Genomic DNA, 15,294 nt, shown 5'->3' with positions numbered 1-15,294 from the left:
TCAGCCCAGCTCTCTTCACCCTGTTTACACACGACTGCGTGGCCATCCACCCCACCAACACAGTCGTGAAGTACGCGGACGACACAACAGTAGTGGGTCTCATTTCAGACAACAACGAGACCCACTACAGAGAGGAGATTCTGCAGCTCACTCAGTGGTGTTCAGCCAACAACTTGGTGCTGAACACAGGGAAGACCAAGGAGGTCATTGTGGACTACAGAAGGTCCAGGAAGACGGATCACACTCCCCTTCTCATAGATGTAGAAGTGGTGGAACGTGTGGACAACATCAAGTTCCTGGGCCTCCACATCACTTCTGACCTCTCCTGGAACACAAACACCTCCCACCTGGTGAAGAAAGCACAACAAAGGCTCTTCTTCCTCAGGAAACTGAGACGGGCTGGACTTTCCTCACGGCTGCTCGTGAACTTTTACAGGGCGATGATCGAGAGCATCCTCTGCCTCAACATGACTGTGTGGTATGGTAGCTGCACAGCATTGGAGAGGAAACAACTGACACGGGTGGTGAGAACAGCACAAGGCATTGTGGGATGCCCCCTCCCAGACCTGGACTCCATTTACACAGACCGGGTCAAGAAGAGAGCTGAATCCATAGCGATGGATTCCAGCCACCTGGGCCACAGACTGTTTGTGCCGCTGCCATCAGGCAAGCGGTACAGGAATATACGGACTACAACAAATAGACTGAGAAACAGTTTCTTCCCCACAGCCGTCAGAGCCATTTCTCCCTGCCGTCCCCCCCTCCCACACATATCATAACCTCGCAGTCACACATACATATCCCCCACCCCCACACAGCCATATTGTTCTGCACTTTGCACTGTCACATTATCTGTACTTTGCCATAATTGGACCTGCTGCTACTTCTTTGGTGTGGTTTAGTGCCTTTAGTTAATTTAGTTGTATATATTGTTATTATTATTATTGTGTGTTTGCTTATTTATACTGTATATATTTGACCTTTTGCACGGGAGCTGCAATGGAAATTTCGTTGAATTCTGTTCAATGACAATAAATGCTATCTATCTATCTATATTTACAAGCGTATTAGTACTATTCCTGCAGTGCTCTCCTGTAAGGTGGTTTAAAAAAATAGGTTGGTAAGGTTTTATTGTTTTATTAAAAAGAGGTTTAGAAACAGGAGTGTTTTGGGTATTTCCTTGCTAATAATGTGGTCCTTCAACGAGCCAGTCCCTTTTTGTTCTGAACTTCTGTCCCAGAGTAAACCAGTAAGCCTCAACATTTGAGCTGGTAATTGCTCAGGAGGTTCAGTAAGACCCTCTGAACATGGGAAAGAGCACACATCTAGTTCAGATGGATGAATAAACTCCCAATGCTTTGGTCCGTCTTTAGTCGCTGCTTAGCTTTAGTGTCTTTTACCTGCTCTGTGGCTTACAGGATCTTTGCCTCCTTCCTTTTTATCTGTTTGTTGCTCTCTTCTTTTTTCTTTTCTTTATTGATTAGCCAAGCACTTTCTTTCATTCTGGGCTTTAACAAGCAGCTCTTAATTCAGGGTTAGAGAAATAAAAGGCAGCCCGCTGCTGTCACTGCTCCTAAGCTTGTCCCCAGAGGGCTACCGTAGGCTTCCATAATGACTGTGCTGTAGATGCAGGGTCCTTGGAGTCCTCTTTAAATCATTGCTGTCGTACTCATCTTTTACCTCTGTCTCTCACTCCTTCCTCCTCACCCTCCCTGCGCTCTCTGCTGTGGTAATTACAACACAAGTTTAAGGAAGGAGTGGAGGAGGGAAAAAAACTCTCCCTGAACCAGTCAGTTGACGCCTGATCTCAAAACAATTACACTCTATTGTTCTTCTGTTTGTGCTCTGCAGTAGAGGTTATTGCTGTGTTTATATGAGAGTTTGAGAATTCCCATCTGTTGTGATTTTGTTGTATCACTGTTCGTCCTTACGGCATTTTCTCAGGGGTGGTAGTTGTGTGTGTGTTTCACACCCAGCTCTTATTCTGCCTTTCTCCAATTATAATAATGAACTTTTCATTTAATAGCTGTGCATGCTTTTGCCTCAACTGAACTTCTATAATGTCTTTAAAGTCACTTCCAATGTTAAATTACCGATCTGAAATGAAACGCATTAGGTAATTTGTCCATGGGCGTGGCTTCAACAGACAACCCCAACCAAACTCACAGCTTTTAGTTACTTAAGGGGCATTAGCGTGATGTGCATGTTATTCTTTCTTTGGATTTTTCTTTTCAATAAAGTTCTTGGTGTGCTTCTTTTTACTTCTTTACCTCAATCTAAAAGGCTGTATGTGTTTTTATTTTTATTTTTCATAATATCATTTTATAACACAATCAGGTAATTATGTTACCTCCACTTGCTATTTAAATGCTGCATATATATTAAATGTGACTTAAAAGACATTGGACTTTGTAATTTAACATTTTGAAATTGGACCTCTGTCTCTTTAAGAACTCCTGCTCTTTCTGAAGCTCCACCTTCAGGAATTCATGCAGCATGGCTCCTCTATTAACCCTTTAACATTTTACCAGTGTTTCACTGAGAAGTATTAGTTTGGTAAATGCTTCTGGCTAGTCTGAAGGAGCTGAGTGGGTGAATCATGAGGAGGGCTGCTCTGTGAGGCGGATGCTTGGAAAGTGCAGCTCCTCCGCATTATGATGTAAAGCTCAATAAAGCACTGTCCCTTTAAAATGGCTCCACTGTTGTGGTTTGCAGCACACAGTGATAATGGCCATGTGCAAAGTGGTTCTCCGTTTTCACTCTTTTTCAGTTTCTTTTTTCATTTAGAATATTTTGATTCTTTTTTTCTCTCAAAACTCTGTGGTTGTAGGTTTAAAACCGAGGAAAAATCTCAGTTTTTCTAGATGTCTAGAATATTGGAAACAGGGCCTCTGACTGGACTATGTTTAAATGTCACTGTTTATCCAGATTCAAAATACTACTTCAGAAATTTGTCATTTACCAACAAAGGAATATCCTGAAGCCAGACTTTATGTTTTCCCACCCTGTGAGTGTAACTATTTTTTCAAGGTAGAGTGGCTCTGAATTGACCTCATTAAAGAAAGACACACTGCGTCCTCTTCGCTGTTGAACCTGAGCAGAAACATGTCATGTTTGATCAGATTTCACATTAATAGCATACTAATAATGTTGTTTTTATCTGTACTTGTGGTAAACATGCAGGTAAAGGTCTGAGTTTGTTTTCGTGTTTGTGGCTTTGCAGTGGTGAAGAGAAAGGGGCGTGGCCTAAACAGCTTATTGATTATAGCTGTGTTTAACGACTGCAGCTGCTGTAAATTGAAATGATGGCTTTTGGCTGGAGTTGTAGTTCCACTGAAAAATGTGTGGAAGAGGAAAAAAACAAGAAATTTGAAAATTGCTGTGTTCCATGCAAATGTTGGAACATGAAATGTTAATTTCCTTTAAATATACTGAATGTGTTGAGTGACAGTTTATAATGTTTGAATTTTATCTTGCAAGAGCTCATTATACCTCCGTACACTTTCAGGGTGGAATGATGGAAATTGCTGCATTGGAGGCCTGGATGCACAGCCAGCCTCTTTTTCTTTTTTTTTTTTTTTTTTCCCGTATTAATGCACGGTCTCTGTGGACCAGAATCAGCTTTTCTGCAGCTTTTTCACTGTCAGGCCATTTTACCTGCTGAACAAATGCTGGCAAACCTCTTAAGCCCGCTCTGCCTCATTCTTTTCCTCTCCTCCCTTTACAAGGAGTCTCAGAGGATTCACCAAAGAAGTGTTGGATTATTAAGGTTAATTGTAAATGTTTCACCGTGTTAAACATGTTTTAAATCCACTGCTTCACGTTGTGAAGTCAGTCATTAGTAAATATGATGACTTTGGGCTTTCTGGGAATGTGTAAATTAGAAATAAACACCGAAAAGCATCATGAATAGAAAGTAAAATAACATTTTACTAGTTAAGTGTATTGACTGTATTCCTTTTCCATCTTGTTTCCAATAGATCGCTTTCTCTCAGCACAACAGCATCATGGACCTGGTGCAGTTCTTCGTTACCTTCTTCAGGTAAGCCTTGTTATGTGGGCATGAGAACCTCTGCAGAGCATCCAGTGTCACCTCGTTGAACTGTGCTGCTCAACAGTTCAGGTCCCAGAGGCTCGCAAAGTGTTGTGGGAATGACCTGAGCTCACAGGGTTACAGCTGCCTCAGGCAAGATGGGAGAAACCCTCGACTGTGTTGGTGGAGTCCACTTCTGCTCAATGGCAGCAAGATAGGAATGAGATGATGGGAGAGAACGACAATATGGAGCTGAATAAAACGTGTCTGGGTTGAGTCTGAACAGAATCAGGACTTTGGATCTAATACTAATACTGAGCTGTTGATTAAAGTACACCAAGTGAAGTGTGTATGATGATGCATCAGTTTAACAAGTGCGATTTTTGTTTAAGTTCCAAAACTGACCTTATGCATCCTTTACCAGAACATCTTATATTACCCCGTAGTAGAATGTCAGGTTGGAAAACAGTGAGCACAGCATTTTAAAGTTTGTAAAATAAAGATTCAGGTCCATACTAGAGGTTGCACAATGTCATATTTTTTAAAGTTGAGTCCACAATTAGTCGCTGTGACGTCATAGAAACAGGAGAAAATGCATCACAGCAACTATCAGGCTTTCATAGCTATATTCACAGCAAATATTGACAAGAGATAACTTAGACAGAAGTCTGTTATGTAGAACGATCTAAGCGCATATTTGTGAGGTGAAAAAAACTGAAAAAAATCAGAGATGTGATATATTCAGCCCCCTTTTATTTTAATACCTCTAAATAAAATCAGGCGCAAACAATCGCCTTCAAAAACCAATGAATGAAATAGTTAAATAACAAAAAAGAGTCTGAATATGTAGGTTTATCTCAGTTATGGAAAGCAGATGCTGGTCAGTGAGAAATCATATACTCAGAGGAAAAGTAGACTGTGCACCACAGCCTGGCTTCCTCCTAAAGAAAAAACATTTTCCACAAGATTAACAAGATTACCACAGTTGTGCATGTTGGAACATCATAAACTAAACTTATTGTGAACTGATTCCGTTTGATTCCAGTTAAATTGAGTTCACCTGCCTGCAGCTCCTCTTCCTCGATGTGCATCAGGCTGCTCCAGTGACTCCCAGCAGCTGATCTTTGACTTTACTGGATGAAGCGACATGCAGACAGCGGCGGGGTTAGACACTGTCATTTCCTCACAATGCAGTTTGAAATTTAAAATGTTGTCAGACAGAGTTTCTATAAAAGAGTAAAACTGCCAGATTAGAAGCTGCAAGGCACATCCGTTTGTTGGATGAAAAGGAACCAAAATGTTTGAACATTCACACATATTATGGTAGCTTTTGACTGAGTTTGCAGGACCTCTGAAATTACTTACACATTGTTTATACAATTGAAACTACCTGACAAACTCATTTAACTCCTTGTCTCTCATCTTTTTGGTGCCACCCAAGCTGAGTTGTGGCACCATGTATGTTCTGCATCAATTTTTATTTTTTTTTTAGCATGAGCTGAATTTTTAGTTCACAGAGCATATTTGCTTCCAATAGAATACTGACACTGGTGGATGCAGGACGACTGAGGCCTTCAGTCTGTAGTTCAAGTTAAAATGAACAGAAACATAATAGGTGCAACATTATTTGTAATGTTAAGTAAATGCTGGGTTATTACTGTCTGCTTGATTCAAAATGTTATAAAGAACATAAAGGGCTTGTCTTAGTGAAGAATAAAAACATTTTACAAGTCAAATTCTGCTTGCATAGATATAAAAAAAATGGCTCATGTTCTTGGTATCCACTACTTTTAGGGCATAAAAGCAGCAAGTCCGCAGCCTGTCCGAAGTACCGGAATGACATCTTAATTGAATAAACAGAGTTTGACAGAATTCATATCATTCTTCCTAAAAGCAAAACATAAGTGCCGGTCCCTTCATGTGACACAACGTTTATTAGGGAAGCTGAGGAATGCGACTCATCAATGATTAAATTGTGGCTCTGTGACACAATTTAATTTGCGCAGTTAGAGTCCAATTCAAAGCAACGTTTCCACAAAGACTGATATTACTGATAGGATGAGACTCGCTGGTGTTTGAGCTCACAGCCATGCAGACTGTCACCGGATCTAAAGAGACATTTTTTTGGGGGAAAGAAGTCTTCAGGTGAAATCCTGCCATTCAGCCAGAACGCTGGACAAAGTGTGTGTTTGTCTCTGCGTGTGTTTGCGTGTGGATGTGTTTGTCCATGCGTGTGCTCCTCGCTGTCTTCACGGCTAACTGTCTGTCACTGTGCAGCCATTGGAGTATGTGTGAGCCATTTTATTGCCCAGAGATCTGCGTCCGGACATCCGTGGCCTTTAGGTCTGCGTACTGGGGGCGGGTGATGTCATCAGTATGGGACATCTTTGCTGTTTGCCGGGAACGTTTGGTGTGTGTGTATGAGTCACTTCCCTGTTTGAGTTTTCTCTTCTACACTGCACCAGATTCCCAGTAAGAAAAGGTTAAGCTCTCTGACTTCTGGTCTTTTCTAAGTTTAGTTTTAGTCATTGCTCTTTTTTTATAATTTTATATGCATTTATTTGTTTTAATTACATGTCCTGATATTGACTATATACATAGTCATTTGCTGACATTTTACCACCAGCGTTACAGGCAATACAGTGACTGTAAAAGGAATGTGATCTCCACTTTTTAGGGGCTGAATATTTAAAAAATCATTTATTTTTTTGTTACACATTATCACCTTCCTAAAATAAAGGACTGTGATGTTTTTTCTTTTTTTATTTTTGCCAAAATCAACTTTGGTTTAAAAAAAAAAATAAATAAATAAATATTTAATTGTCTTTAAAAAAAAAAAAAAAAAAAACAAGAAATCAGTTTCTTTTACTTTAACGACTTTTTTGTAATTTATTTTGTCAAAAAATGTAAAATTTTGCAATGAAATGGTAAATGATCCAAGGAAGTGAATACATTTTGTAGACACATTAGCTTCTCTCATTCAAAACTGTAACTGCTTTTCTTCACTATCAGAAAGTGAAGTAAGTCTGAAATGTTGGCTGAGAAGCTGCTCATTTAGACGTGTTGTCACTTTTAAGCTGCTCTGACGTTGGTGTTCCTCTGTAATAACTTTCTGAGCATCACAGTGATTAGCTAAGGGTTAAAGTCAGGAATTGGTTTTAATTGGATTACTGGATGTGTGAAGCAACAATTAAAGGCTGTTTGTCATGAGTCCTACTCTACCCACATGAGAAATTCAGTGAACATATATGTTGCCTAATTGGTATCCGAAGATTTCCCGACTTTGGCTGAAAGCTAAACGTTGACAGGTTGTGTACTTTTGAAGGGAAGCTGGTAAATTTTTGGACTCTGGTCGACTTGCTTCTCCGTTGGGAAAGAGAAAAGCTGATTGCTAATCAGACGAGTGAGGACTGGAAGTAATTGGACAGAGCTGAACTGCAGTGTCACCAATTAGAATTCGGGGCCGTGGAGAAGAAAGATATAAATGCAATATAATTACAGCCATTTTGCCTTTTTCCTTCCTTTGTTAGAAATGGGAATATGCATGGAGAATGTTTAGGGGAGGATAAAACATACAGTAAGGGGAGGAGAGTTCACAAAACTTTAGGACAGGAAACACACAGGCCCAATTCTACAAGACATTTCTAAGTTAAACTATTACTACGGCCCCGCACTTCACTCTATTTATCTTCTTTAAATTTTGCCATCGTACAGGAAGGCTCTAAATTGTACTGTAAAAGTTTCTTGGAGGTAAAGCTCTCATAGAATGGTGCTATTTTTGCAGATCATTTGCTTAAACAGGATTTGTGTATTGGAGCAAGATGGAGGCGCATAATTTCTGCATTATTAAACAACTTGATGGTTTTTTAACAAAAGCAAACAGATTAACTTTAAGCAACAAAGCTCTGTTGACCAGAACTATTCACATAAAGAGCACTGACGGCATTAATATTAAGGAGCTATGACAGTGGCTGTCCTGAATTTTTGAACGTAATATATCTTGTTTTTTCTTGTCAGTATAGATTGATTTATTTTTTTAAAAGGTTCTCACTATCCTTTTTTATTTGATCAAATATGCTTTTTTGTCATCTCCTGCTCTTTGGCCTACTCTGTTGTCTGAATCAGAAGCAGTATGGCAGGCCAGTAACTCACTAAAATCAATTATTCAATGGGAATTATATCTCATTCTCTGCCTTTTTTTCAGGAAGTTATTTCTACGTCCACAAAACATTTTATTAGAGCTAACAATGTTAATATTTGTATAATTGTTAGAGTTAAATATTATGAATTAGTTCACTTTGCGATGCAAATGTATTCTACTTTAAATATATTGGAACTTATGGAGACCATTAGATTCAGAACATAATAATGGATTTGATCACCCTGGATTCGACTTAGGGTTCATTCACACAGCCCGGTTCAGTCAAACTCTGGTTCATTTGCCTATAAAGTCCAGTTCATTTGGGACCAAACACATGAACAGTGGTTCGTCTACAAACCTCCGCCTCGGTTCAGTTGAAGTGAACTCTGGTTCACTTTGATTGCATATGTGAACACCAAGCGGACCGGAGACCACTCCAAAAGCAGGAAGCGAACTACAATGCAGGGCATTCTGGGTAAATACAACCAAAACAAATGCAAGAGTTTAGCGCTAATGGGAGAAATGACTCCTTCTCTTTTCTCAAAGACAAAAGAAAAATCCTACAACATCAAAATCTGGCATTACTCCATTGTTGTTTACATTTTGTGAAGAAGGAAGTTGCACTCATATCTTCTTCAGGGGTTTTTGTGTGCTTTCCTTCAGTGGTTCTTGGTACAGTGCCACCACAGGCGAGGAAGGGAAATATCTTTTTCAAATGATTTGGTTCATTAAGGGAAATATCTTTTTCAAATGATTTGGTTCATTTGATACAGTGCAGTGTGAAAGCAAACCACACCAAGTGAAAATGTAACAAATGTTGTAATTTTGGTCCCCAATTGAATCTACCAGACCATCAGGTGTGAAAACAGCCTTAAAGCTTTCAAACTGAAGTAACTGTCAGGTCCAGATGAGACTGTTGTACATGGGATACAGATTCTGTGGATTAACGTTTGTGATATAAAAACAGTGAAGAAAGAAGGTCATGTTTAAGTTTGAACACAGCACACCCGTCCTATTTTACACAAATCTAGGCTAGATTTTTGACAAAATTAGTGAAATCAGTTTTAATTAAATTCTTTACATGAGGATAAAAATTCTAATTTAGTGCAGTGGCTTTTTGTGCTGCAAAACTTCCCCACATGTTTACCACTTGATGAAAGTTTTAGTTCCTAGCAAAGCTTGGTAGGTAAATCATAAGGAGTTCAGATATGCAGAAAAAATCTCTCTGTTGCCACCTTAATTTGGGAATTTTACCGGCAGAGCAGAACACGGTTCAGCAGAAATATGTTTTGCACTCATATTTCAGAGGCTTCACTGAGGTGAAGCCTCACCTCAGTTTGTTTCTGCAGCCAGAGTTGATTTGCTGCCTCTGCAGATAGAAAGCTGTTTCTGATCATGGGCTATTTGTGGCCGATGTTCAACGAATAGCTTATTGATTTTAGCTTGCCTGCTGGCGTTAAGCTGTTTCATGGTGCTCTCCTTCATATCTGTTTATGTCTGTCGCAGGATGCAGTTACTGTTTTCTGTAGTTGTTAGCTGAAGTCAAGTTGCATCAGCTAAGAGCAGACAGACACACTAATGCAAAGGCTCTTCTAAGTTCATACACTCTGAATCACAAGACTGGATATTACTTAATTGAATTAGTGTAACAGTTTTACACATAAAGTTTGAGTTTATTTCAAAGCCCTCAAACTGGTTATAAAACATTTGTAATAATTAAATATAAGTGATGTTTTTATTTACAACTAAATTAACCATCTAGCCAATGTATTACATCAACAGACCAAATGTAACTAAAAAGAATGTTATGTGAATCAGATTGAAAACCTGTGTAGGAGGTATTAAAAGAAATAATTGAAAACATTTGTAGCATATAACTCAATAATGACCTACTAAAAAAAGTGTTTTAACACTTAATTTACTACATTTGACAATTTTCAGCTTAAAAACAATATAACCAGTATCTCACAGAACATGAAAAATTGTATATTCCTGCATTCCTACAAAAAATAACATTTCTTTCTGTTAAATGGGGTAATGTCTGTTGTGCAAATGCTAACAAGGCTAATTAAACAGCCTAGCTAACGTAGGAGATGAATGAATTTGCCACAATAGTTCTGTAAATAGAAGAGGATACTTCATGCTCACGTCTACCTTCTAGTCAAGAGATTTCCAAGAAATTTTAAATTTGTTTTAAATTACTTACCTCAAGCCAGGTACAAACGTCTTCTGTTGCCTGCTGTAGCCAATAGCCACCTGCTGTAGCCATTAGCACCTACAATAGAATGACCAGATGTCCCTGATTTCCAGGGACAGTCCTCATTTTAGACAACCTGTCCCAGGCTAAAGCTGTCCCCGGAAATGTCCCCGATTTTGCGTTTCATGAATGACATTTATTTTTTATGTGTGTTGTGTGTGTGTTTAAGCTGTTATTATGGTAACCGAAAATATAAAGTACGGATTAGCATGTTACGCACAACAACAGCTGTTACTGTAGCTGATGGTTGGCGGTGCTGTCACACACAGCGCAAAAGAGCAGAGCGAGTCGCCTTTAAAAAATCAAAACTCAAAGAGCAGAGTTGAAGACAGCGCGAGCTACTCACCGCCGACTGGGAAGTAGCTTGCGCTGTCCTGGGATGGTATTGACTTACATTGCTTGGACTGGGCTGATCATTGCTGTCAAAAAGGTTTGATTCACGGTAAAAATAATGCTAAAACAAATTAGGGATACCATCCATCCTATAAAATATGAAATCGTCCTCTATTTGGAAGTTATATGTCAATCCGATATGGGATACGATTTGTTCTGTATTTCATAAGTCAATCAATCAATCAAATTTTATTTGTATAGCACATTTCAGCAGCAAGGCATTTCAAAGTGCTTTACATCATTACAAACACAGAAACACAATGCGAGATAGAATCAACAATCAAAACACAGCATGGTTAGACACATCTGTCACACACAGACATTGAATCTAAATGCAAGGAACAAAACAGAGGAAATATTAAGACAAAGAAAATTGTCGTGGCAAGAGGTCCTAAACACTGTCAAGGGACTGCTAATAAGATAGATTTTATCTTTAATATACAAGATACATTTTATCTTGAGAATTGTTGTTAAGCTGCTGTTTGATAATATATACAGCTGAAGTTATCCTAATAAAATCAAAGCCATCAAACCATCCATTTTCTTCCACTTTATCTGGGTTCGGGTCGCGGGGGTAGCAGCTTCAGAAGGGAGGTCCAGACTTCCCTCTCCCCGGCCACTTGTTCCAGCTCCTCTGGGGGAATCCCAAGGAGTTCCCAGGCCAGCTGAGAAACATAGTCCCTCTAGCGTGTCCTGGGTCTTCCCCGGGGCCTCTTCCTGGTGGGACGTGCCCGGAACACCTCACCAGGGAGGCGTCCAGGAGGCATCCTGACCAGATGCCTGAGCGACCTCACCTGGCTCCTCTCAATGTGAAGGAGCAGCGGCTCTACTCTGAGCCCCTCCTGGATGACTGAGCTTCTCACCCTATCTCTAAGGGAGAGCCCAGCCACCCTATGTAGAAAACCCATTTCGGCCGCTTGTATCCGCGATCTCATTCTTTCGGTCATGACCCAAAGCTCATGACCATAGATGAGGGTGGAAACGTAGATCGACCGGTAAATCGAGAGCTTCGGTTTTTGGCTCAGCTCTCTCTTCACCACGACAGACCGGTACAGGGCCCGCTTCACGGCAGACGCTGCGCCAATCTACCTGTCAATCTCCTGCTCCCCTCTTCCCTCATTTGTGAACAAGATCCCGAGATACTTGAACTCCTCCACTTGGGGCAGGACACCCCCCCTGCTGTTACACTAGCTTTTTATTGTCAGACTGCAATGGACAGGTTGCCAATCCATCGCAGTCCATTTCATTTTAATGAATGTATTTCTATTTATCCCCAAGCTGAAAATGTCCCCAGACAGAAATCTGGTCACCTTAAGCTACAGCAACTGCTTCAGATTGGTCCCAGAGTAATGATGTCACATGGTCATTTTTCTATCTTTTTTTTTTAAGTTTTAGGCTCTGAAATAAATTGTGTTTGTTTATATAGTTATTTTACTTCCTAAAACTAGTTGCTTACTACTTACTGTGGATGTTGTACTTCAACATCCACAGTTTGTTTAACCAGCCTGATTGCTCTTACTTGTAGCTGAATAACCTTAGAAACTGTGACTGTAATGTGGTTCAGCTGAATGTTAACAAACCCACTGGAATCTCTTTATTTTTTTCCATTCTCCTCCCTAATGCCTCTGTAATGACAACAATTAGCCACTCTGCTCTATTGGTTTGATGTCCTAAGCTCAGGTCTTATAACCCCATAATGGAGAGCTGAGGTAAGACAGTGAAAGTGGTGAATAATCGGCCTGATCAGGTTTAAGTCCTGTCCACAGGAGGGTAGTCAGAAAGTCAAAATAGAGGATTGTTGCAGTGGATTCTTTTTAAATCTTTAATTGTTCTGGGAATAATCCATATAATAGGTTCCTATGTTAAGCCAAATAAGACAATATGTTGGCATATACTGGAAGAATTGCTCTTTAATATTTTATTTGATCAATATTGCTTTTGAGCAATCTGAAACAAATGCAGACAATGTTAAGAGCTTCTCAGACAACATGGCATAAAAAAATGCATACCATTAATGCAATCTATTACAATATGTAAATACCATGTTATACTCCTGCATTTATCTGTTGTCATGTCATTGATTAAATATTTGGATAAATCCAGTAAACAACTGATATTTCCAATGTTCAGACATTTGTATAATTGCATTTATTAATATTTGTTAGACTACTTATCTATGGTAGCATTAGCATTAAGTTAATGCTGGCTAAATATACAACTATATAAATGTTTCAGCTAAATGCTGACTGTAGCAATTAATTAATACTAATGTCAGCATTTAGCTGAAACATTTCTATATTTGTATTTCTTATTAGCATGTAACTGCTAATGTTACCATAAACTTGCTAACATAGTGGATAGCGTTAATGTGACTTGTTTATTAACATGTTAAAAGCTATGTTCCTTCAATTAAAGTTAGTTATCACTGTTGTCTTGGAAACTAATGCAGACACTGATGAACCAACGCTGTGTTTGTCAGAGTCTCCTTCAGCAATGCTCCACATGCTCTTCTCACGTGTCAGAGTACACCATCACGTCATCCAAGTAGACTGCATTCACTCAATGGCTGGTTATGCTTTTCTCTAGTTTTCGCTTTACTGTGTCGCACCCGTAGCTGTTTCAGTACCTGACTGAACAAATGTGATTAACAGTTTGTTCCTTGGTCAGACTGTATTACTTTAGGAATGCTGAACACCGAAAAGAACTGAGTAAGCGCATGTACAACTGACCTAGCAGTTATTGTGCATAATGAATAAGCTGCTAGATAACGTGTAGTTTGACACATCACAGTGAGCAGATATGATGACCCAGCCTTTGAGCGAGGTAACAGGCCCACGGAGTCGATCATTAAATGCTCAAATGGCTCAGATGCTGCAATAATTGGACTTAAAGGGAACAGTTTCAAAACCTGATTGGGCTTGGAAATGAGCTGACACGGCCAGAAAAATTGTTCAGTCACTAAACAGTCACTAAAACAGAACCAACACTGATACACAATCCCCAAAAACACTTCACTCACTTGTACAATGGCCACGGCTACCCATGTTGTAACATCCGTACCACAGACTGGTTCCCACACCAGGTCAAGCGAACGACGGACCCCATGCCGTCTGGCTTAAGCTCCGGCTCCACCTCTGGATCTTGTTCTGGATAAGGCCTCTGGCTCTCATCTGCCATGAATGGAATGAAAGCTCCTTATACATGGTTCAGGTGGACACGTGACCATAAGCGCCTCTCATCTCCAAGACATTCATTGAAGAACAGTTAGCAGGCCACAATGTAACACAGCAGGAGGGTGAGGGGGGACGTCATAGTGCCCATCTCTAACTAGCAAGTTGCTAATGTGGTAGATGTTTGTAATTAATAGCTAACTTGCTAATGTCACCAGTAAAATCTAACAAAATATTTGTAATATCCTAATAGCTAGCACAGGTAAAGTTGCTAGCAAAACGGCTTGTTATATCTACATTTGTCAACAAGCGACTACCTTCTTAGTATGTTTGAATCTTTTAACTTTATAGTCTTGAAGGATTTTCATTTGGATTTCCCGAGCTCAGCCATTTATCTTTTTAATTTATGATACATTTATACATACATAAATTGGTAACTTATAACAGTTGTAAGTCCTGCCATGAAGGGAAACCATGTTGGGATTCTTGAGCCAATCGGTTTTCCTCCAGCAGCAGCTGCAGTCAGTGTATTGTCCTCATCACCAGAGGGAGATTTCATTTCCTGGTTCACTGACGTCAACAACGGACTGAAGAAGCCCAGGCTGCTGCCTCCTCGGCGCACTGACTCTGAGAAAATGTCAGGCTCATTACAGATCCAGTACCCTTAACAAAACTGCCATCTCCATTCTGAGACGTCGGAGGAAGCATGCGCACAGCAACTGACACTATTTCCCTCAACTGGATGAAGAGGAGAATTGTCCCAGAGCTGCTGCTCTCAGCAGTTTCTTAAGCACTTCCTGTTGTTAGAACTTTGGGTGCGCTTGTTTTGAGTTTTTGTCAGAAGTTGTGGTGTGAGAAAGGGTCTTTGTTTGGCCCAATAACTTAGCCCTCCAGATACTGAACTTTAAAACAGTGTGTGCGGGGATGTGCAGGGGTGTGCATGTGTGCGGGTGAACAGGAAGGCTTGTTCTTTGTTGGAGTGCATCATGTTGCTGGTTGACCTCTCTCTACTCTTTGCTGTCCTGTAAACCCCCTAACTGCCTGTGGTCACTGCGGTTTTGTGTATCGCTCAGATTTCTGGAGAATTTTTCTCCTCTTGTTCAAATTTGCTGGAGTCGGTGGCTAAATAACTGAACATTCAGCTCTGCCACCATACATTTCTCTGCATTGTCTTTTTTGCTGCAGCAAAGGCTGCTAAAAGCAGGAAACACATGCTGTTTGAAAATTTGTCATTTGCAGTGTACAGTTATATACTGCCACATAAAAAGGCATAATGACATTTCCAAAAGAAAAAAAAATG

At 39.9% G+C, this 15,294-nt stretch overlaps 1 protein-coding gene across 4 annotated transcripts in view; it reads left to right on the top strand.

Moving 5' to 3' along the window:
• LOC114137745 (attractin-like protein 1) overlaps positions 1 to 15,294 on the top strand; it is a 324,777-nt gene that overhangs the window by 181,857 nt on the left and 127,626 nt on the right. For 3 of the 4 annotated variants that reach the window (XR_003594084.1, XM_028006550.1, XM_028006549.1), the window contains one exon: positions 3,981 to 4,042. Coding sequence is in view for 3 of the 4 variants with exons in the window: in XM_028006550.1 (XP_027862351.1) it covers positions 3,981 to 4,042 (62 nt within the window). In the remaining variant the exon portion in view is untranslated. Of the gene's footprint in view, positions 1 to 3,980; positions 4,043 to 4,118; positions 4,549 to 15,294 lie in introns of those variants that run through there. The other variant, XM_028006551.1, reaches the window with a different exon arrangement.

Source organism: Xiphophorus couchianus, chromosome 22 (assembly GCF_001444195.1).
Source record: "Xiphophorus couchianus chromosome 22, X_couchianus-1.0, whole genome shotgun sequence".
NCBI classification, from domain to species: Eukaryota; Metazoa; Chordata; class Actinopteri; order Cyprinodontiformes; family Poeciliidae; genus Xiphophorus; species Xiphophorus couchianus.
This window is presented reverse-complemented; position numbering and strand designations above follow the sequence as displayed.